The sequence below is a fragment of the Rhinolophus hipposideros genome (assembly GCF_964194185.1).
Source record: "Rhinolophus hipposideros genome assembly, chromosome: X".
NCBI lineage: Eukaryota > Metazoa > Chordata > Mammalia > Chiroptera > Rhinolophidae > Rhinolophus > Rhinolophus hipposideros.
In genome coordinates this window covers 17,572,323-17,597,663 of record NC_138046.1, presented here as the reverse complement: position 1 = coordinate 17,597,663, position 25,341 = coordinate 17,572,323, and the positions used below count along the sequence as shown (strand labels likewise).

The 25,341-nt window shown below is 37.3% G+C and overlaps 1 protein-coding gene across 7 annotated transcripts in view; it reads right to left on the bottom strand.

Moving 5' to 3' along the window:
- The window catches only part of MCF2 (MCF.2 cell line derived transforming sequence), a 109,550-nt gene that overhangs the window by 46,644 nt on the left and 37,565 nt on the right, over positions 1–25,341 (bottom strand). For 5 of the 7 annotated variants that reach the window (XR_013992907.1, XM_081041895.1, XM_081041899.1 and 2 more), the window contains exons 1-6: positions 17,237–17,543; positions 7,645–7,764; positions 6,709–6,825; positions 4,866–5,015; positions 3,024–3,157; positions 2,597–2,711 (exon numbers count right to left, since the gene is read on the bottom strand). Coding sequence is in view for 6 of the 7 variants with exons in the window: in XM_081041895.1 (XP_080898021.1) it covers positions 2,597–2,711; positions 3,024–3,157; positions 4,866–5,015; positions 6,709–6,825; positions 7,645–7,764; positions 17,237–17,287 (687 nt within the window). In the remaining variant the exon portion in view is untranslated. Of the gene's footprint in view, positions 1–2,596; positions 2,712–3,023; positions 3,158–4,865; positions 5,016–6,708; positions 6,826–7,644; positions 7,765–17,236; positions 17,544–21,897; positions 21,989–23,201; positions 23,317–25,341 lie in introns of those variants that run through there. The other 2 variants (XM_081041900.1, XM_081041896.1) reach the window with 2 other exon arrangements.

The window sequence follows — 25,341 nt, the reverse complement described above, 5'->3', positions numbered from 1 at the left end:
TAACTTCCTAGATATCGTGTGTACTGATGATTTATAAAATATTACAGTGTACATGTGAGATGAAGTAAATGTGGATGTGTATGGAAGTATGTATATATACTTGCATATATATTCACTAGCTCTATGGTAAATGGGTCTAGAAACAAAGACCCTTTAGTAGCAATGAGTACACCTAATACCCAGATCTCGGTCTTTAATATCATTTCCCAGAAAAAAAAAAACTAAAGCTTCTCAGGAAAATGGCTAGTTCCAGGACTGAGGCGGAGTAGGAATAAGATGAGCTTGGACCATCTCTTTCTGCTAGAAAGTAAAGAATAAAGTAAATAAACTGGTTAAAAATAATGTTTCGACAAGTCACAAGGACACAGTAGCCAGTTTGAAATAGTTAAGGACAGTAATAAATTATAAACCACTGAAAAACTAGGAAGCCATGAACCAGATAAATAGATAAATAAACAAATGGGGACAAGAGAAGGCCCTTGCTTACAGTAAGCATGTCTGTGCAGACTGGTACATGTGGAGGGGACACAAGATGGAAAATCAGCATTTCACAACCATTAGAGTAAAGACTGGTTGAAGCAAGAATCATCAATTAATATTAAACCTATGGTGTGATCTTCTGATGAGGGGCAAGATACTTGCACGGCCTTAAGTTTCCTCCCCACATGCTTCCTACTAGTTATAAGGGGAGGGGGTGAAGTAACTAACTACATAGTAGAGAAATTCAATAGCACCCTGACTGAGTGATCGAAATCTATACCAATAATGATGGGAACATGGACTTCTGGCACCTCCCGATGTGATAACCCTCAGGACACATCACTTATGCAGTGTTCTAGGTGCTCATACACAGATTAATGTCGTCACAAGAAAACGTCAGCCAACCTCAAAATGAAGACTGACTGATTGATTTATGACAAAAAATGTTGTTTAGTCTATAGATTCTCACGTTTCCATACAAGACTAATCTTCCCACATGAAATGGACAAAAACTATGGGTTTACTCTTATTTATTTATTTATTTATTTATTTATTTATTTATTTATTTATTAAATGTATTGGGGTGACCTGGTTAGTAAAATTACACAGGTTTCAAGTGTACATTTCTATAATACATCATCTGTATCTCACATGGTGTGAAGAACACTTTATTTTAAAGGAGCGTATTCTTCAGAAACGGTCTGTGTCATAAAAGATTTGGAAATGTTCTAGATTAAAGGCAACTAAAGAGACATGACGACTTAATGCAATACACTCATGACCCTCTAGACTGGATCTTGGACCGGATGCGGGGGAGGGGAATGATATAAATGATATTATTGAGTCAATTAACAAAATTTGAGTAGTAATGGTAGATAATACAAAAGTAGTGCATTATTGTTGAATGTACTGAATTTGATAACTGTACTGTGATTATGCAACGGAATATTCCTATTCTGTATATTCAAGAATATCACAAGTTTGACAATACTTAACATTTTCTGTCAGTCTGGTAGTTCCAAACAAGTTTGTCTTTAAGTTAACTTTCTAAATATACAGAATCTATCTGCATGTCACTATGAGATACAGATCCTGTCAGGGAGATTACAATTCAAGACAAACAACAATGCTGATTGGAGGCACTGACGACTTGAAGAAAAGAGAATTTAGTATGGACACATATTAGCATACAAGCAGAGGCATGTTAATTTTTGCATGTGTTCGGTTGAAGTAGAGGTAGAGACACAAATATGTGGAAGGACCAAGGGCAATTTGACCTATTCTGACTTTAAGGAAGTTTTCATGGAGAGCACGGCATTTGAATCACAAGGAGGGAAAGGGCTAGTCCTGTGTGCCGAATGTAGTGCCCCTCTCAAACCTAATTGTGCCAGAACAAATGAAATCCCAGTACATAAGCCACTCCTGGGTACAAAACAAGCTGGCCATGCGGAAGAGAGAGACGAAGTGAGTTTTTCTTGTATTCCCTAGGAATGTACATGAAAGAGAGACTGAGGAGCTTGGACAGGACTGCAAAGAAAAGAAGCTAAATCTATGTCTCTTGACCATGTATGATGGATTTTCCAGAAGGATACAATTAGAATATACCTTTAACCTTTTAGATAATATATATAAAAAAAAACATGATTTAATTTCATCCATCAGGCTTTTCATAGAGAAAAATTGCTGGAGCCCAAAAACAATGTTCTGTTAGACCACATTAAATATGATCAATGTAGGTATATGGTACTTTAAAAAACTCAAGAAGGAAGTTGATATCATTTCCTTGGAAAGCTATCCCATAGTCTGAAAGCATTTTCTCTCTAAAATAAATCTGAATCACAAACAGCACGGTAGGTAGCAACTTTGTGCCTGTCATATATGTTAGCACTTAGCACATAAGTGCTCTTTCAAAGGAAACAAGGAAGCCACAGAAGTAGAAGCCTTGGCTCTTAATAGTTGTTTTCTTCATTCAAGGTCAAGGTTCACCCACAGTTGCCTCCTTTCCATTTCTCTGTGGGTGTAAATGGACATCTTATGAGACTGTACTTCTAATGAACAAGGAGTAAGACCCTCTGGCATAATGAAAATAAATGCACAAAGGAATGTTTCAACTGACCTCTTGAAAATCCTGCTCAAACTTCCATAGTTGCAGATACTGTTCCATTTTTAGTTGGTGTTTTTCCCAAAATCCATCAAAAGCAATTTCCATATCATGTACCTGAGTCAACAATCTCAATGAAGAAAAGTCATAAAATTACTTAAAGACAACAAATTGTGCTGTAGGTATGTAGATAAACCTGGTATGGACATTAAGAATTAGAGGCCAAGTCACAGCCCATGACACTTGGTCCAGGTAGAGACCATCAGTGTCCACAGAACCTCTTCTATAAGCAAACTAATGTTTGTGAGACAACTCAGGAAGGGCTTCTCAGATTTCCAGAGGTCCAAGAATTCTTTTACACTGAACAGATTGCAGCAAAAGTGCATAATTCTCTTTCAAAAGTATAACATAAGAAACTCTAAACCAAAAAGAAAGCACTCACTTATTAACAGTTTGCCAGTCACCACTTATTTGCTGATGATGTTCAAGTCTCGAATTGACAGCTTCTTCAGTGTCAGGCACTTCCAGATTTGTTAGCAGAATTCTTCCTTCTTTGGTTACAGCTGTAATATCATTCTGTACAAAGGTACAACAGGATATATCAATGAGCTAGTAACTTAATTTAAGTGACCTAACGAGAGGAGGGTATATAGCATGCGGAATACAAACAGTAGTTCTAGAATGGCCTTTTGCTTTCCTAACTGAAATAAAGGCAAGGAATACCTGAGTATCACAGAATCCAAAAGTTGCGAGAATCTCCAAGAAGCCTCTGCTTGAGCTGCATGTCGCAATCATTATTTCTATAAGATCTTTACAGGCAGAAGTACCCCATGCTCTGTTTATAGTCTCCTTCTCTGACTGGTAGAAAGTTCTAATTGATTCTATTCTGTTCTGCTAACACTGTTAATGTACTTCATTAGAAAAGTAGTAGCATAATAAAGACTATTACACTAGAAAGCATATAGTTACAAATAATATTTGATGCATGAATAGTTAGATGCCTTTCCTGTTAATTCTTAATTGTTACTCATCACTGCCTGCTGTATTATGTTACTTCACATTTGGATTAATGAATTCACCAGAAAGCATATGCTTCAATTCAGAAGGCCTTATTGTTGGATGGTGGATTCTTCAGGCATGTAAGTTATCTATGACTTCTTTCAGGAGATCCAAAAACTGATGTGTGCATGTATTTTTCTGGGAACAGGATCCATGACATCACCACCAATATGAATAAGAACATAAACATTAAGAGCTAGTGCCAACTGTGTGCCAAAAACTGTTACACATGTATTACATACTTCATTTCATCCTCAAAACAACCCTACAAGGTGTGCATGTATTGTCATCGTCACCGTCACCACCACCATTATCGTCAACCTCACTGTACAAATAAAAAATCTGCAACTCAGAGAGGGTAAGCAAATGACCCAATCACACAGCTTGTGAGAGACAGACCTTTCCTTCATTGAACAGTTTTGCTTTTAGATGATGATTCCAAATTTCACTTTCTCTCCTCTTCTTCATTTAAAAATGTCACCTCTACAAAGAACTTGCATCTGTCAGTGTCCCCAGCAAGCCTATTATCATATGAATGACACGAGTTATACAGGGGAGCCTACTGCTTGCTCAGATCATTCTTAAACATTCTGGGGAAAGTGAATCTAAAAGCGTCTGAATCGTGACTCAGAATCCTTCATAACCCAACACTCCACACAACTGGATAGGAGAGCAAAATCAACTTGCTACTTACGGTCCATTGTGGATCACATCGAGAACTAGTACTCTGTAGAAAAGAAAGCTTAAATCAATTTAGCAATGTTTGACTTGGTCACAAGGCTAGTATATGGCAGAGCTGGGACAAGAAACCAGGCCTCCTGACTCCCTATTGAGTTCTCCTCCTGCATTTCACATCGTACCTGTGTGCCTCTTGATTCTTACTTTAACTCTCCAGATGCGGAAACCTTTCCGCAAGCTACAGAATACATGGTAACAAAAATGACCGCAGCTTTCTTGTTCTGGCGCATTTACATAAACTCTTCCATTCACTAGTAAACAACTTCTCAAGAGAACACGCCATTTCCAAAGAGGACACTTAGATTTACCATATCCAGGATATACTTCTCTTGTAAAGTATTCTTATTTTTTAACAGTGTGCTTTATAATATATAAATGTATCTTTTGCCTCCCTACCCACCAATCAATGTGAAATGGACACACGGAACACCTCTCTAGAAAAAGAAAGACCAAGGGAAATGTTTGCTGTCCACTCTGTCAGACATACCTTTAACAGGTGATACCTTTCAGCACGAACCGCAAGAATTTCTTCTATTGAAGGAATATCATCTGGTAGTTCTGTCTCAGCCAGTTCGGTTCCAAAGGACTGTAACATCTGAGCCATTTCTTTCACTGTGAGGGCAAAATTTTCTATAGCCTGCAAAGAGCCAATGATTCTTTTAATTTTATGGAAACTGTGCCAGCATATCAAAACTTGGATCAGTAATTGTATTTACTTTTAGTTAGGTATGACAGCAAACCCATATACTATGAACTCTCCTCTACAAAGAAAAGTTGGCATTCCCCTGGCAATGAACTCTAACGTTGCATCTAAGCCTCTAAGAAACTACAGTCAGGTGAAGAGTCTTCTTGAATGTCTCTTATCTAAATTTCTGAATTTATTTCTTGGACACCGATGAAAACTATTTCTTAAATATGCCATGTACTGAGCAATTTCTTTTATGATCTTGAAAATGATAGTGTTTGCCTTATTCTAGTAAACTCTACAATTGTTAAATTGCTTTATAATGACTCCTGAAGCGATGAGAACATCAAAGCCACTTCATATTTGTTTATTATCATTTATGAACAAATATTAGTATTCTCTGCAAGGTGATGGACTGAGGTGATGAGGGAACATCTACCGTGTTTCCCTGAAAACAAGACCTAGCCAGACAATGAGCTCTAATGTGTCTTTTGGAGCAAAAATTAATATAAAACCCAGCCTTATTTTAGTATAAGACCGGATATGATATGATATGATATGATATGATATGATATGATATGATATGATGATATGATACGATATGATACCGAGTCTTATATTAATTTTTGCTCCAAAAGATACATTAGAACTGTCCGGCAAGGTCTTATTTTTGGGGAAATAAGGTAGTCACAACAACTCATTCCAGGTTCCGTTGCCCTAAAATGTCTAGCAAGGTCCTGCTGTTTATTTTGTTTCCAAAATCAAGTACTCAAAGAAAGAAAAACAACATATGGAGACCATATAAACCCTCTGTTTACCACATAGCTCAAGGTATCTGCACTTCTATTTATAGCTTTATTAGTGATTTAAGTCTAGACACTGTTAATTTTGACAATACATCTTCATGTTGAAGAACAGAACTGTTGAATGAAAAATAAGCATGAGGAAACTAGAACCCTGATTTAATTAAACATCACTGAGTTACTTCCCATATCAGAAGGGTTACCGTATCTCGGATTTAGAGTAGACTCTTACACCACAAATTCATCCGTGAGGCCTGGGGCCCTTGCCGATTTGCAAATTTCTAGAACAGAAACAATCTTTGCTACAAATCGAACTGCCTCAGGAGCACCACTGGGATGACGAGATTAATAATATTACTTTCGTTTTTTGAGGGCTGGCTATGTGCCAGGCACCATGCCAAACCTCTTACATTTGTTATCTCATTTAATCTTCCCCACATTCCTCTGAGGCAAAGTATTATGATTCCCATTTTGCAACTGGGAAAACTGAGACTTGGAGAGGTCACATAACTTGTACAAGGTTATGTAGCTAAAAATCAGCAGAGCTAGGATTTGACTCCCAATGCTTTGTTTCTTCAAGTTACTACATGGCCACAGGAGGGGGTGGACAGAGAAAGAACTCCTTATTCCCTAGGCCTCTCCTTCAATTGCCATCCTCAGTGACTTGTCATCATTTCTAGATATTTCCTATGGAAGAAAATCAAGACGTTGAATTGCATATGGTTTTTAAAAATGTAGGAGCCCCAGAAATCTGTTTTCCCCAAAGAGGAAAAGAATTCTACAACTAGATTTAAAGGTTAACATGAACTACAGGCTCTACAGTAAGGACGAAAGAAACATACATTTCTGAAGATGATCCATTCACTGTGGCAGTAGTGCAAGGTGCCGCCTAACTCAGGGGTTAACTGCTTGTCATCAATGTATGTCAGCAAATCACTAACTGAGCTCAGCATAACAACCTATATAAATAAGCAAGAAAGATACTGTTAACTGCCCTTCACGGCATCCCTCCTTTCAACTGTACAATGAACTTTAGCATTCATTTAGCACAAAGTTATCTTTTATAAATGCTTCTCACAATTCTCTCCTGGACAAGCCCCGCCTGCCCTTTCCCCCTCACAGGTATGCACTACCTTCTCCAGGTAATAACAGTGGTCATTTATGAAACATTTCTCTGTAAAGCAAAATTAATCTCCATAGAAACCCAAACACTTAATTCTCTTGGATCTAAAACTTTGCACTGTAGACGGTTGGCCTTCTGAAAGCATGTTATGCCTACCACAAAGTAAAAGGGCTTTATGTAGTAAGTTATAATTTATTAGGAGAAACCGATCTTAGCAAAAGTATCAAAATTTATGAGCACTCTATTCCTAGCCCTAAAAACGTATAAAAATATCTTTAAAAAAACACATGGTACTCTGAACTAGCTCAGGATGTTAAGTTCATGGGAGTTCAAATACATAAAACACACACTCATGATTTTCCAAGATGAAAATGTCCAGATTTTATACACACACACACATACATATACACACAAATATATAACATATGTGATATATATCTTTTGCAAAAAGAATTGCTCTCTTATAAATTAAGTAATTATTCCTTTAACAGCAAAAGCAGAAGACTTGTAGGCACTTCAAATTTACATTTTTGGAACACAAATTCTATTTTTTCCTTTTAAATGCTTCATAAGTACATATAAAACATCAATATAGCATGGTACAAAGTCTTCATGAGAATTATAGGGACAAAACATTTAAAAAATATACTCTTACTGGTAGTTTGAGCATGAAGTCTTCCTGACTAAATCGAAATCCAATATCTGTGAAAGTTCGTTGAAGAAAACTGGTGGGACGTAGGACCAATACCAAGTGCAAGTTCCCAGGGAAGGAAGCCTATAGCAAGAAAGAACACAGGAAAGAAAGAAAAAATTGTCAAAACATGCACCCAACTGAGAACATAGCAGAAAATATGTAACGAAAGGAAGCAAATTTTAAAGTCATAAAAGCCATTAAAAGGGCAAACTTAAAAAATGGATATTGATAAAATCTAAAAACACAAAAATAAAACTATATATTATTAGTTTTGTAAGGTCATCAGGTCAGATCTTTGCAATGCTCGTGGCATGCAATTTTCTCACACTTAAGTAAGTCCCAAGTTACAGAGAATTATACTCTGAAGCTTCATTTTAAAGTTAGGTATTTGTACTCAAATTGCATTTACTCCCTGTAAAACAGAATTAGGAGGCAGGTTCCTAGGATAGCCCTAAAAGCCAAAGGAGGCTGAAATACTATATAATTGTAGTAAACAGTGGAAGAAAACTATATTATGAACTCATTTTTATTTTTATCCAAGCAACATTCACTGAATGCGCATATTTCCTGTGTGTCCATACCATGTATTTAAATGAATGATTACCAGGCACTGTTAGCATTCAGTGTACACATATTAATACAGTCCCTACCCAGCTTGCAAGAAAATGACAGTCTAATAGTGGAGTCCATTCATAATCATTAGCTCTATAGCATGGTAAGTTGATAAGTGAAACGAGGGAATTATAATAATATACAACAGGAAGTGGTAGCACACAGCATCCTAGAGCTAGGAATGTCAGGAAAGGTCTTGAGGCATACAGGGAATGAACTGGATCAGAACGTTGCTCTCGTACACCAATGTTTCCCCAGCTTCTAGAACATTGGCACATAGTAGGTGGTCAAGAAATAACTGTTAAATGAAAGAATGCAAAAACGAGGAGGGCACTTGCAAATTTAGTGAGGGATGGACTAGTATAGCCCAATTTTAAGAATAAACCAGCATATACGAGGTCTGAAAATTAAGTTCGTGAACTTGTTGCAACAACGTTACTAACTTTTTTTTGATATCAGAGGGATTATTCATTATGTGAATGAATTTGTACCAACTGGACAAACAGTGAACCAAGTTTACTATTTGGAAGTGCTGAAAAGGCTGCGTGAAAAAGTTAGACGACCTGAACTTTTCGCCAACAATTCATGGCTCTTGCATCACGACAATGCACCAGCTCATACGGCACTTTATGTGAGAGAGTTTTTAGCCAGGAAACAGATAACTATATTGGAACACCCTCCCTACTCACCTGATCTGGCCCCCAGTGACTTCTTTCTTTCCCCGAAGATAAAGGAAATATTGAAAGGAAGACATTTGGATGTCACTCAGGACATCAAGGGTAATATGACCATAGTTCTGATGGCCATTCCAGAAAAAGAGTTCCAAAATTGCTTTGAAGGGTGGACTAGGCGCTGGCATCTGTGCACAGCTTCCCAAGGGGAGTACTTCAAAGGTGACCATAGCGATATTCAGCAATGAGGTATGCAGCACTTGCTCTAGGATAAGTTCGCAAACCTAATTGTCAGACCTCATACCCTATCCTCTATATAATGTATATTTTATTGTATGCTGAGCATGGTACAGACTTCCCACAGTTATTGTAAGAATGAAAAGAAATCATGAATATAAATTCTGAAACAGATAATGAGATGATCTACCTAAGCCTACCAAGCAGGCTTAGGTAGAAAACTACAATACGGAGCAAGGTTTTCTTCAGGGGAGACTCTGACAGGAACTTGTGAGAACTCTGGACCTATTTTTAGATTGAGAACACTGATTCTATTTCTATTCCATTCACTTTAGGAGTTAAGCTTTTCCTTCTCCTTCACATGGGTAAATTACTAGTATTATTATTATTATCCTCACCGGCTTTGATCCAGCTTATTTGTTCACTTTTCAATGAAATTGAAAGCATCCTACTTTTGTCACCACTTAAAGTGAAATTACTTTTATTCTTTCATGGATTCTAGGTTGATGTGGTCTCATCGTCTTTTGCCCTCTGGCTTTTCGTTAATATCACATTCTCTGGTTTTGAGTAGGAAAACCCTGGATGTGAGACCTTAGGGATGACCAACTTGAAGCCTGGAACACTCACCCACCTCCCAAAAATTGGGGGTTGTGGTGATGGATACTATGGGAACAGAGAGGGCTATGGGGGGACTCTGCCTGAGGTGAGGCCCTGCCATTCCTACGAGAACAAGACTGTCCCAGCAACCAGGTTCAGGGGCAGCAGATCACACAGCAGGGAACAAACTCCAAAGGAGAGAGAAGTGGAATAATGAATGGCCCACATACTCTATAGGGAAGAGTTTCAGCAGGGTTTGAAAATACTCAGGGATTTTATGTTGGTAGTTTATTACCTAAGTTATTGTCGCTGTTTGATAAAGTAGCTTATCCCAAACATCGACAGCTGCATAAAATGCGTCTAAAGACAATTCTACATTCTAATCAGATCTTTCTTTCTTAAGTAAAACTTTCTGATTATTGTATTATACATTCTTCTTCCTTAATTCCGTCAACATGTTTAGTGACTTGCTTACGCAAAAAGCCCACAAAAAGTTGTATGCTTAAAGAAAATGCACTATCAAGGATGAAACTTCATTTATTGCCTGGATAATAACTGTTTTTCATCATAGGATAATTTTAAGATCTTTACTGAGGTATCATGCGAATCTTCCTAGAACACATGGATTCTGTTAAACGAATAATAGCTACTCTCAAATTTAATAGCATTTGGAGGAATAAATAGCTATGCAGCTACTAAACAATTAATTGGGTGGGACTCAAAAACTTCATGTGATTTGTCAGAGGTCTTTTTGTTTTGTTTTTTAGAAAACTAAATTATACAGTTCGAGCATATGGTTTCTACCCCTCATGCTCATTAAATCCTAAGTATGAATCAGACATACTTGATTTTTCAGTGCCAGTCCCATTCATTAATAACAAACTTAAACAGGTGCTTGCCACACTGTCTAATTATAGCAAATCCACAACCTCACATGATTGACTACTTTTCATAGCTTCTTTCTAGCAAAAAAAAAAAAAATATATATATATATATATTTATATATTTTCAGGACTTCTCAAAGCCTTGAGGCAGGGAATGGAGATTGGCTAGCTGGCCATGGGTGGGAGTGCCACTTTATTGAATGCCTGCTATGAAAATTATGCTCATTATATACTAAGGTATGTCATGCTAAGTATGTCATACTAAGGTATGACATTGTGTTAAGTACTTTACATGCATTAGGTTCTATTTTCGTCCTCATTTCACAACTGGAAAAACAGAGTGGTGGGCAGAATAATGATTCCCCAAAGATGTCCACATCCTGAACCCTGGAACCCGTGAATATGTACCATTACAAGGCAAAGGGACTTTGTAAAGATGATTAAATTGAGGATCTTGGGATGTGGAGATGACCCTGGATTATCAGGGCAGGAACAAGGTAATCACAAGGATCCTTATTACACAAAGAGAGAGGCAGAAGGGCCAGAGGAGAAGATGCGACAACAGAAGCAGAGGACATAAGCCAAGGAATATGGGCAGCCTCTAGAAGCTGGAATGTCAAGGAAACGGATTCTCCCCTAGAGCCTCCAAAAGGAGCACACCCTTCCTGACACTTTGGTTTTGGCCCACTGAGACATATTTTGGACTTCTGACTTCCAGAACATTAACAGAATACATCTGTGTTGCTTTGAGCTCCTACCGTGTTTCCCCCAAAAAAAGACCTAGCCAGACAATCAGCTCTAATGTGTCTTTTGGAGCAAAAATTAATGTAAGACTTGATCTTATTTTAATATAAGACCAGATATAATATAACATAACAAACATAACATAACATAACATAATAAATACTGGGTCTTACATATAAGACCGGGTCTAATATAATATAATATACTGGGTTTTATATTAATTTTTGCTCCAAAAGATGCATTAGAGCTGATGGTCCGGCTAGGTCTTATTTTTGGGGAAACGCCGTACTAAGTTTGTGGCAATTTGTTACAGCAGCAACAGGAAAATAATACACTGAGGTCTTGTGTGGTTATTTTTCAAGAACTTCTAGCTTGTAAGTGGCAGAATTAAAATCCAAATTCACCTGACTACAGAGCCAAACTCTTAAACAAGCTATAATTGAAAAATAAAAACAATACATATTTTTTCATTTTGGCTTTCCTTCCTCTGGAGAAACTGCTAATGGGTAATAAAAGTATCAACAGGAGGAATATGCGGAAGCACAGCAAAGACGGTACAAAGATTAGGTTCAAGGTGAAGAGTCTAAACATGACACCTAACTAAAGCAAAGGTAACAAACTTGAATGTCTAGCATGTGTTAGGGGAATAATGTAAATGCATGAAGTAGGCAGGGTTTAATTAAAACACAACCTGAGTGAGGGGCCAGCCAGGTGGCTCAGGAGGTTGGAGCTCCATGCTCCTAACACCAAAGGCTGCTGGTTCGATTCCCACATGGGCCAGTGCCAGATGGCTCAGTTGGTTGGAGCGTGGGCTTTCAACCACAAGGTGGTCGGTTCGATTCTTCGACTCCCACAAGGGATGGTGGGCAGTGCCCCCTGCAACTAAAATTGAACACGGCACCTTGAGCTGAGCTGCCGCTGAGCTCCTGGATGGCTCAGTTGGTTGGATTGCGTCCTCTCAACCACAAGGTTGCCGGTTCGACTCCAGCAAGGGATGGTGGGCTGCGCCCCCTGCAACTAATAATGGCAACTGGACCTGGAGCTGAGCTGCGCCCTCCACAACTAAGATTGAAAGGACAATAACGTGACTTGGAAAAAGTTCTGGAAGTACATACTGTTCCCCAATAAAGTCCTGTTCCCCTTCCCCAATAACTTTAAAAAACAAACAAACAAAACAAAATGCACAACCTGAATGAGGTTGAAAATGGCAACTCACACTCTTCTGAGATGATGAAGAGAAAAAGGAAATGTGGCAAACTGGAAAGCATTGAGGGGGAGGCACTTACTAGTCAGTTCCAGCTCATTGTCATATGGGAAGGTAGCTTTGCCAAATCTTGATTTCTCACAAGAAACCAGAAATCCAGATTTCTTGTGTGAAACTTCAAGATTTTTAAAGATGGTAAACAAAGGGAAAGTTTGTTAAAACACTTTAACAAACACAAAACACTGTATGGTCTAAACCAGGGGTATCCAAACTGCGGCCCCGCGGGCCAACTGCGGCCGCAATCCATTGTTAATTGGCCCGCAGCAAATTCCAATTATATTTAGTTTACTTAAATAAACCAGGCTAGGCAATATGTACTTCACCTCGAGTGAGTGGCCTGGCTGTTTGTGTATTTTACCGCATATGGCCCTTGGTAAAAAACACTGAAGAAAGTTTGGACATCCCTGTTCTAAACAAAAAACACCCATGGACTACCAGTCTGAAACCTCTGAACTAAAGTTTCATATCTGAACATGGGCCAATATCAATAATACGTACACTTTCTCTCTGTGATCGCTGGCTATGAGAATCTGGAGGGGACAGAGAACCCTTGAGAAATTTTAACCTGAAAGGTCATATGGATTTAAGATGTGTACAGGGTACTTTTTCTCTATGTATAGATATTTGTATCACTACACATTTGAAGATAACCCATTTTAAAGCTAGTATTCAAATGAGCAATCAAATAGCATATCACATATCATAAACAGTATACAATGCACATATCTCATGGCAAATATACCTCAAGACTACTGAGCTTTCGCCATTTTGGTGTGGAGACACTACATGCCTAGATTCTTTGGTATGCTGCTTTAAGGATCTCTAATCTTTATGGTTACATAAACATGAAAAGGCCCAATTTCTATTTTCCCCAAAATCAAATCCTAGATTTTAAAACTATAAATCATTTTTGAGAACTTGTCAAAAAAGCAAAGGGATGTGGGCAAGGGTCAGCCTTGTTTTATTTTGTCATTTTTTCTTTAAAAAAAAAAAAAAAGCATGAGAGAAAACTGTTGGTTTTAGCTTCTTGCAGGTTTTTTTTTTTTTTTTTTTTGCGTTCCAACATGTGACTGCTTAAAGGTATCTCAGTAAAAATGAATACGCTGCCCTTCTTAGGGCTCAGGGCCATTTCTGCAATCACTGTGCACAGCCCCACACCCCGCCCTCTGCAGCAGCTCTTACTCACTCTTCAGACTAATGGGTGCACAATTAGCTTTCTCTCACGTTTCCCACCTAGAGATTTATTCCCTCCGCCTCACAGCTTCTCTCAGCTCACCCAGTTATATGGCCTTCCAACAGTACAGACAGTAATAACAACAAAAAACATAAACTTCATACATCATTTTGCTAAAGTCTAGAAATTAACTTTAACATCTTTTGTGCCGCACCTAAAATAGACAATTTACATACCCTCTGCATGCTTCTCAGTTGCACTAGTTATTTCTTTAAAAAATGTTTAAAGTGGCTTAGACAACAGAAAAGTTTGGTTACTTTACTATAAAAAGTTGATATTCTTACAGCTTTCTTTCTGAATATTTAGGGGAAAGAAATGCAGTAACAATAAGAGGGAACCTTTGACTTAAGGGAAGCCTATTACACATGTGCCAGGCTTGTTACACACATTATCCCATTTAGCCTATCTAACATTGAAGTGAAGTAGGTACTGTGGCCGTTTTGCTCTTCAGAAGAGCAAACTAAAGCAGAGTGGTGCAATAACTTGCCCAAGTTCACAGTTAGGGAGCAGTAGCACCCAGGGTTACCTGAAGGCTAAAGGAGCGCTCTTTCCAGGGCACGGAACACTTTTCGGGACACGTACTTAATGCATAGACTGAATGCACACTAGCATTTGCTGCCTAGCATTTACGAATGACTTGACGTTGACATCTACAAAATGGGACAAATACTAACAGTCGAACAAATGATTGGAAACAACTTGACATCATGGAGTCCACCAAACAGAAATTATTTTAATCCAGTATCGTAACAGAATATAATGTTGAGTTGTTGGCATTGACCATGATAAGGTCCGAACTCTCTCTTTAGAATATGCTGGGGGAAATCTCATGATCTCAAGCTATAGAGAAGAGTTTCCAAGGCCATGAGCTACTTCCGCGCTCCTCCATACCCTACCCCACCCTTAAAGAGTGCAGAAAGTATGAGTTACTCCACAGATCGCCAAACAACTTGCCAAGTGACCTCAGGGACAGGGCAGTCCTGGCCAACACACTCTCCTTGTGGTTTGCCTTTCGTGTCACGTATCTATTCTCATTTCCTCCCTCTCACTTTGCCAGTCATTGCAATTTCCACCAACTAACCAGTTTAATCCTCTCTTTGGACTATAGGTCCACTGTACCTCCACTGTACCGCCCTTCTGGGTCCTACCTATCACAGCGGGTCAACTCCAGAGATCCTGCAACGTTAAACCACTGTGTCACCAGCTGAGTTGCATATTTTTCACTCTGGTCAAGCCCTATCCATATAAGCAGAACAAATTTGTCTTCCACTATAGTTCTGGGTTTCAGACTTAATCCAATCAATTTCATTTGACAACATCTGTTCCTAGGGGCCACTTAAAGTAATTCACTTAAGAGAAAAATGGAGGAAAGAAACAAAGGTAACAGAAACATATGCTTTTGCTTAAGGTTTAAACAAATGGTATCTCCTTTATGAGGGCTTCCCCACCAGCCAGAAGTTCTTTCATATTATTTATGAACATGTCCTATCTTCTCTACTAGATTGAGAGCTCATTCATCTCAGTATTCATTCTCTATTTACCTTTGTAACCTATATTGTGTGTAGCACAGTTGTCAATGAGTACTTGTGTGCTGGATGTATTTGTGTGTATATTACTGTATGTGTATATACATGAAACTAAGTTCAGCACCGAGAAAACATATATATATACATGAAGTTTCACTTACTTTTGATAACAAAAGTACTAATGTCAGTTGCACCCAATATTGCAAAACACATACAAAGGGATTTCTTGTGCATCATAAATTGTCTATTAAAAGTCTGAAGCTATTATTACATAATACAAAATCAAGTGTACAGCTGGAGATACAATATTTCAAAATAAAAAGATTCGGGGGGTGGCCAGTTAGCTCAGTTGGTTAGAGCATGGTGCTAATGGCACCAAGGTTGCCGGTTCAATCCCCGCATGAGCCACTGCAAGCAGCAACCTCCTAAATAAATAAATAAATAAATAAATAAATAAATAAATAAATAAATAATAAAAAGACTCATGTCCTAAACTGTAATTTTTAAAATAGCATTCTGTGCCAAGAGCTTTAATAAAAAATAACTCATTTACTCACCCATTGATTTTCACTGTCATTCAACAACAATAAAATTCTCACTCATTTATTTCTCTTACCTTACTTATGAGCCCAAGCATCATTTTTTCCTATGGCTGATTTTTACTTTCTTATTTTTTGTGTGTGTTGTCTCAATATTCTTAATGAGCAAGTATTATATTTTAAATCATAATGCTAAAAATGTTATTTTAAGTTTTGAAAGAAAAACAGTGTCATTTAAAACCTTGTTGATGACTAGTTTTTAAATTAGTGTTATTTCACATTTGCCCAAAACACGTCTAAATATCACTTAACAAAAATTCATAGACACAGACAATAGTTTAGTGGTTACCAGAAGGTAAGGGAGGAGGAGGGTGGTAGATGAGGGTAAAGGGGATCAAATATATGGTGATGGAAGGAGAACTGACTCTTGGTGGTGAACATACAGTGGGATTTATAGAGGATGTAATACAGAATTGTATACCTGAAATTTATGTAACTTTATTAACAATTGTCACCCCAATAAACTTTTTTAAAAAAGAAATTTGCTGGAAATTTAGCATACAAGTGAACTAATGAAGAGAAAAATTTAGGTAGCAAAATGTTTGAAACATATCTGAAAGAATTCTAAATTGTAGCCTATAATGAAAACCGAGCCACTTTTCTTCCTTAAAAAAAAAACAAAAAAGAAATTGTCAATGGGCTATATAATTCTGTATCTTCAAAGTTTGAATTTGGAGAATTAAAATCAGAAAGACTGTGAATCATTAGAGTAAAATTTTTTCACTTATACAATAACACCCAGGAAGGGCTGCTTTTTTAAATGCTGATGAAGTCTTCTCCAGACTTAGAGTCTGATATCCATGATATCATACTCTATTTGACCACGGTGAAAGAAAGGATGAATCCTTTTGTTAGATATTATTTTAACTAGTGATTTAAAGCTCCTCTGCCAAACGATTCAAAATTGTTCACAGTCTTAAACAAACAACGTGACTGTCAGCACTTGTTCATAAAACCTTCATCACATTTAGATTTTGAAATTACATTCTACCGCGACTCCTTTACATTTCCCCATGTCAACATCACAGTAATCACATCAATGCAATCCATGCAAATCCAAGTCTCCATTCTCTCCACCTGTCCTTAAAAGCCCCATTCAGCAGTTTGTGCTACAGCACTCTGCTGCAGCATCCCTGCACTTGAACTTGGGAATAGGCTTTCCAGAACCGCAGGCAGAGCCCTTACCGCATTCCTTCTGAACCTCATCTTGCCTCTCGGGGGAGTTGCTTCTGCCATCTTGCCTATACACAATAACACTCTTCTTTTCCAATTGTCAATGTAACATTGATGAAATATGAGCTGCTTCTTGGGTAGTATTGAAAAGCAGCAGCCAAAAATCTCTATCAAACAAAGCTACTGTAGCTGTAGCTGTAGCTGCTTCCGTTACCACCATGGCAGCGCTGCAAGAAAACTCGCTCTCCCAGATTAGTCAGCTGACAGATCCTTCCCTGCTGCTCATTGTAATTCAGAGTTGACACATTCCCCCAATTACTTAGCCTGATTGAACCTCATGGATTAGCTTGTGCTGGACCGCTCAAGACGATTGGGCTGTCCTAAGAGTGGAGGAAGGGAAAAAAAAAACTCTCCTAGGGGCTCCATGGGACTGGCTTTCTGCTCTGCGTAGTTTGATTTTTAAGGTGGAATGCTAAGAATCTCTGTGAAGGTAGTATTAACTCATAGCTGTATTCTTGTCCTACCCTGATCTGTAACTTAAAATTCAATTCTGTTTTTCTTTAAATTAAATTCTATTCTGGATTTAACCCTTGTGAAAGGTTAACAGTTTGTGAAATTTTTTCCTGATGATAATCTAAAAAGACCATAACATGTACATTTTTTAAGATGGATAGGACTGGTTCCCAAATTAACATTTCCCTAAAATGTGTAACCAAAAAAAAAAAAAATCTCCTATCATGAATTCTGAAGTACAACCTAACTGCATAGTCTATTTTGGAAACTACAAATTAAGGTCTTCAAATTGAATTATATAATTATTTCATCAACACTCATTTAAAATAATACACCAAAGATAGTTACATTTATCTATATACTGGCAATTTTTACCAGAAATCCTTTCTGAATGCCAAATTTTGCTCTTGAGTTTAGCTTGTAGTCAATACTTTCCTTTGTTGCAAACAGTGCCGAATGGCTGTTAATGATTGCAATACAATTAATGTGCTCTTCAGTATGACTATTGAAAGTACCACAAGCAGAAACATTTAAAATGTTAAAAAGAAACAAAATTTAAAGTAATCTATAGGCAGTTACATGTTATCATCACCTGTACCCCCACTCCGACCTGGCACTATCAGTAGGAGGATAACGAGACCCTGAGTGACCAGCTCTTTGCTGAACATGGTTCACACTTGCCCAGCAAGAGAGCATTCATAGGAAAACAGAAAGGGGAGCATCACCTCCTAAGAAACAAGTCAGCATTCCTTTGTTGACCCCAAATCAAAAGGATGAAGACTGAATCTTATATTTCTCCTTTAGGGAAAACAAGACTTCTGTTCTAAGCAAAGTATTTGATTAATAAAAACTAAAACTTTACCAAAAACCGATGCCATGTGCCAATGGTGACTCAATGCAAATTAATTTAATCAAGCAGGTAGTTTTTTTGTTTTTGTTTTGTTTTTATTTAACATTTTTTATTAGTTTCAGGTGTACAACACAATGTACTAGTTAAGCAAGCCCGTCATTTTGGCCAAAATAAAAAAGCTAGGCTGGGTGATAAAAGAAAAAGTTTTATCGTAACAAGTGTTACATTTAGTATGAAAGAATTGATGACTGTCATAAACTGAGGTCTGCTCAAAAAGCCTAAGGACCGGTCCTAAAACGCCAGGACAAGGTAAATAGCTTTTACTTCATTTAGCCCCATGGATGGGACCCCATTGGAGGACAGATTTACTCTCTCCAAAGGAATTTTACCTTTTTCTAAAAACCATTGAATTTCTTTGTCTATCCACAACTCATTTGGAAAATAATAAAAAGCAGCAGGTGGAAAGGACACCCCCTGAAATTCATGAAAATTCAAACCTTGCTTTGGGTCTTTCTGTGACTTAGCTATTTGACCTTGGATTCATCGCATAACCTGTATCTTGACATAATTCCCTTGTCTATAAGACAATTATAATGGTACCAGCCTGGAGTATTTAATCAGGAAATAAAGAAAATCAACATTACTTAATAAATGGAGCTGCTTTTGAAAAGGCAAACATATATTATACAAAGTCAAGGCCTTATTTTAGTAACTTGTGTGAATTTGGTGCTTATGATTAAACACCTCTCCACTGCTTATGATTAAACACCTCTGTTAAAGAAACAAACAAAAAAACCGCTTTGCTGGCTTGCCTAAATTGAGGAGTAATTCATACTTGGTATAAAAAAGAATAATGATCTCATTCATTTTACCATGTGAGTTCCAGTATGCAGGTGACCCTAGAACAACGCAGGGTTAGGGGTGCCGACCCTCGCACACACTTGAAAATCTACGTACACTGGGGACCAGCACACCAACCATAACCACGTGTAATGAAGATGAGGAGTCATGGCTAATATAACAAAATGCAATAGGTTACTTCTGAAATTGAACAAATTATAGCCTGTAACTAACTAGTGCTCAAAAGGTAGTGATTAATTGAGAGTTGTCAAGAAGCCAGATTCACCATGTTTTACCTGTGATTAAATAACTTTTGACACACTTCACAGATACAAAGTGCAGCTGACTCTTGAAGAACGCGGGGCTTAGGGCCCAATCCCTCTGTGCAGTCAAATATTCGAATATGACTTTTGACTCCTCCAAAACTTAACTGCTAATAACCTAATGTTGACCAGAAATCTTACCGATAACATAAACAGTAGATTAACACATATTTTGTATATTATATGTGTTTTATACTATATTCTTACAATAAGTAAGCTAGAGAAAAGAAAATGTTATCAAGAAAATCTTAACCTTTTGGCTGCGATGTTCCTCTATGGTTGAATGATATTTCTATGCAGCTGACTTTACCCCACAAGCTCAGTGTTCCAGAAAAGAAGTTTAGGAAAGCAGATGCACATTTTTACAGTATTTTTGTGTTTTTCAAGAATGAATAACAAAAGGAAATTTTTATATTTTAATCATTTATTTTAATAAAATAAATGATTTTATTTATTAAGGTAGCACCTTACCTGTATTTACTTAAAAATATAAATACTGTAATTACTTTCTGTGGATTTTTCACACATTTTGGAGATCAAACTTAAAATCAATTAACGCAGTGAAAAGATTAAGAAACAGAAAATATACTGACAGTATTTACTGAAAAACATCTGTGTGTAAGTGGACCCACGCAGTTCAAAGCCGTGTTGTTCAAGGGTCAACTGTATTTTTTCACACTTGTTAGCAACTTAAGATAGCAAAACGAACACTGGCTCAGAAGTCCAACCACCCAGATTTTTGTCTTGCCTCCACAATCAAATCAACTTTCTCTGCTGAGTGTGGCCTCCTGTGTCAGTCAGGAGACAAAGTAAGAATTTCAGATGGTTGATGATTTTGGACTGGCAAAGAAAAAAATGTATTGATTACCAGCTACTCTTGTTTGATAGAGGAAGTTGCCCCCATGGTACCGCCACAGGCAGCCCCACCCTCCCCAGCTCAGGAGTCTATGGGTTCCTCGTCTCTCCCCTCTTCTTTGAAAGACAAGTGTCAGACAATGCCACTCTATCCAGGTGAGTTTAATAATGTAAAAGATCATCTTGGCTGTGGATAGGATTGCACCTCTCATAATTCATCCTTTAGGAAAACTCGTTTCTCAATCTGGGTCTTGAAAAGCTGAGGACTAGATTCCAATACGGGAGACATGTCATTTTGCAGGTGACTCACTTCCATACTTATCCCAGGGGGAAAGATAGATACACCAAAACATTACAAATTGCTTATTTCTGGTTAGTTGGATTATTGCCTGTTGTTCTAAACTTTCTCCTTTATACTTTTCCATATACAATGAGTATACAACACAGCTTTTCCATTTTTAAAAAATTTCCATAAAAACTTGCCTTGCTCTGAAAGGCATAGTGAACCATAAGTCTCTTCTCACTCATGACTTGGGAAATGACAGCGAGCAGCAGATGGAAAACGCAGCCACTGAAATTCATGAAAATTCAAATCTTGCTCTGGCTCTTTTTAAATTCTATTGGGGAATATTGGGGAACAGTGTATTTCTCCAGGGCCCATCAGCTCCAAGTCGTTGTCCTTCAATCTAGTTGTGAAGGGCGCAGCTCAGCTTCAAGTTCGGTTGCCGTTTTCAATCTTTAGTTGCAGAGGGCGCAGCCCACCATCCCATGAGGGAATTGAACTGGCAACCTTGTTGTTGAGAGCTCACACTCTAACCAGCTGAGCTATCCGGCCGCCCCTCTGACAGCTCAGTGGCAGCTCATTGCCTTCAATCTAGTTGTGGAGGGCGCAGTTCACTGGCCCATGTGGGAATCGAACAGGAACACTATAGTTCAGAGCTTGTGCTCTAACCAACTGAGCTATCCGGCTGCCCCGCTCTGGCTCTTTTTGTTACTTAGGTATTTGACCTGGAATTCATCCCGTGACCTTTCCAAAGTGTGTATCTTGACATTATTCCCTCATCTATAAGACAATTATAATGGTACCAGCCTGGAGTTCTTTCCCATTAGGTTTTATTTTGGATGGAGTTGTTTAGCTCAATCTCTTGTACCAATTCTTCTTCCTACTTTCCCACCTCACCATCCCATCTATTTTATTGTCTCCATCAGTATCAAAAAAAATCTATACCCCCCAAAACAGAAAGTATAACATAAAAAAATAAGAAATTACTAAAGAATGCATTGGTACATACTGCGATTTTTTGGAGAGAGATTTTGAGAGAAGACCATGTATCCAATCTTCGATCAAGAATAATGGTAAACTGGGACTCAGATCCATTTTGCCTGCAGGATAAGAGAAAATAATATGCATTTCCTTTTTAAAAAATTTTATTCAATTTATTGGTGTGACAATGTGTACAATTCTATATGTCATCTATATACTGTATTGTGTGTATTTCTTAGTAATAATCTGAATTTGCTAGATACATCCTTACTTCTGATTATTTCATTTAAATTTCATGTCTTCCTGAAGACAGATTTGGATTTGGAAAGCTATTACAAAGTGTTACCTTGGAAAAATCAACTTTATTCCATACTCCACTACTAGCTATTATAAATTTCTTTTGCAGCATTAATGTCACTTTTTAAAATAGGCAAGTGATAGTGTAATGCAGATAGGTCACTAAAATGGATTTGTAATACTGCAATCTTGAGTATGGGTAAATCTTATAGACAGCTTATATGACATCTGATTTAACTTTCCATGGCAATCCATCATAAGCCAATGATCATATTCATTCATTCATTCATTCATTCATCCAGAAAAACATTGTTAAATATGTTTTTATCTCTTGTATACCCTTTTAGGGAAGGCAGTTTAGTGGATAATGTAACTTTTATTTACCCTAAAAAGACCACTTTCAAGCTTCAAGGTGTGCCCTGTTAATTTACTTTTCTAGGCTTTGATTTTTGTTCCTGAGACTCTTCACAATTTTGCCATCCTAGATTTGTGTCCCCATAGTCTCCAGGGTTAGTGAATGGAAAATGTTTCCTTTAAAAAATTTGTCTTCAAGCTAAATAAAATCTTTAAAGAAAGCTTTTGAAACATTCCTTCTTAAAGCATTTAAGTCTCAAACGATGTACAATATCAAGAAGTACCTCCTAATACATCCCTCCTCATATCACTTTTGAGTCTATTTAACATTCAGTCTTCCGATGTTATCCTTGGAAGAGATGAAGAATAGCTGTCCTCACTCATGGCTAGTTAAAGTCCCTTTTATGCAAATTAAGACTTTATGTACAATTATCATTTTTAACCTATATTTTTCAAAATACTTCTAGACCCCCAATTTTGTATTCATAAGCCTCAGTATAATTTTTATAGTCATTTAGGTAGCTGACAGCTTCCCCTTCTATTTCTTATCTACTCTGAAGGTGAGTCATACGATCATTTACAATAAGAATAACAGTCACTGAAAAGCCATTCTCCTGTTATTATATTCAAATGGGCATACAATATAAAACGAATTGAAAAAAATATTATGAAAGGCTGTACCTCACAACAGATGTCAAATAATTCAGCACTTTCGCTACCACTTCTTCTGGTATACATCTGAAATTACAATTTTCTGGAAATGTAATGATCCAAGCATTGTCCTTTCCCCGGCCACCTGAAATATTGAAAAGCAAGCAAATTAATAATTTGTGTGATGACAATGCAGGAAAGAGGATTTTACGTTACAAAGAGGATGTCAGAAGGCTGTTTCTGGCCAATGTAACTTTTTAAAGGAAGATATCTCCACAAAATTCAAAATGGCACCACGCTCCTGACTAAATTTATAAAGGGACAGAGTGGTTTCTAAAGGAAGGAAGAAAGGAAAGAAAGAAGGGAAAGATGGAGGGAGGGAAGAAAGGAAGGAAAGAGGGCAAAATGAGTGAATATAGTTAGAAGAAAATTTCATGGAATGCATATAATAAATGTAGTTGAAAATACAGCTGATCCCTCAAATTGGACAACCAAAGATATTGGGAAATAACTCTTTCCATACCAATGCTATGAGCCTTAATTCAAAACGGGTAATTGACAGTTTGACAGCAAGTGTAAATCTTGATATAAGTGCCCACTTAGGGTCATGGTGAGCATGAAAGACTACAAGACACAAACTATAGGAAATAAGTGATGTTCTAATGGATTTGTGGAAGAAACAACATAAGCAGTGATAGCAACAATGGTACAGGATCTTACTAATGCAAAGAAAGACAAATCACAAATTTTCTATGTTAAAATTCAATGTGCATCCAACTCCATGGCCCTCTCTGCAGCCTGGAGCATGAGCACATTGAGAATGAAAGCTACCTAAGTGCAGGCATGAGCCTTACATGTTTAAGGTTCCACTCCACAGCCAGCTTAACACCCTGGTACAGAGTAGCTGCTCAATAAATATTTAGTGCTAAGTGGAAGTTGAAGGATTATTTTAGAAGGAAAGTTGTAGGATAGCCTTAGAATTTAGCTTGCTAATAGAAAATGAGAGATTTACTTGCAATTTTTCTTTGGCTAAATTTAGGAGAATAAATATATCAGGATATTTAAAATTTTAATGTGAAATACAAATATGACAATGGCAAAGGAAATAAAATGGAATGATAAAAATAATCCAAAAGAAAGGAGCAATGGAGGGGGAAAAAACTAATAGACAAATAGAAAACAAACAGTAAGATGGTAGATTTAAACCCAGCCACATGAATAATCACATTAAATGTAAATGATCTTGACACTGCAATTAAAAGTTAGAGGCTATCAAACTGGATAAAAAAAAAAACCAAGATCCAACTATATGAAGTACTGCTTGCAAGAAACACAATTTAAATATAAAAGCACAAATGCAGTAAAAGCAAAAGGATGTGAAAAGATATGCCATGCTGATATTACTCAAAAGGAAGCTGTCTAATTTTCAAAAAACTAGATTTCAGAGTCAAGAACATGATTAGATATTAAGATCAGTGGTAAATTCATCAAGACATTAACATTCCTAAATGATTCTGTACTTGATGACAGAGTTTGAAAATACATGAAACACAAACTGATAGAGCTGCAAGGAGAAATAGACAAATCCACAATTTTAGTCAGAAATTTCATCACCCCTCTCTCTTTTTTTTTCCAATTTATTGGGGTGAAAATTATTAGTGAAATTACATAATTTCAGGTGTACAATTCTATATTACATCATCTATAAATCCCACTGTGTGTTCACCACCCAGAGTCAGTTCTCCTTCCATCACCATATATTTGATCCCCGTTACCCTCATCTCCCTCCCCCCACCCCCCTTGCCCTCTGGTAACCACTAAACTATTGTCTGTGTCTATGAGTTTTTGTTACTCATTTGTTTGTCTTGTTTTTGGTTTATATACCACATAACAGTGAAATCATAGGATTCTCTGCTTTTTCTGTCTGACTTATTTCACTTAGCATTATAATCTCAAGATCCATCCATGTTGTCACAAATGCTCCTATATCATCTTTCCTTAAACGCCGAATAGTATTCCATTGTGTATATATACCACAACTCCTTTATCCATTCATCTATCGAAGGACATTTTCGTTGTTTCCATGTCTCGGCCACCATAAACAAAGCTGCAATGAACATTGGAGCACACGTGTCTTTATGTACAAATGTTTTCAAATTTTTCGTGTAGA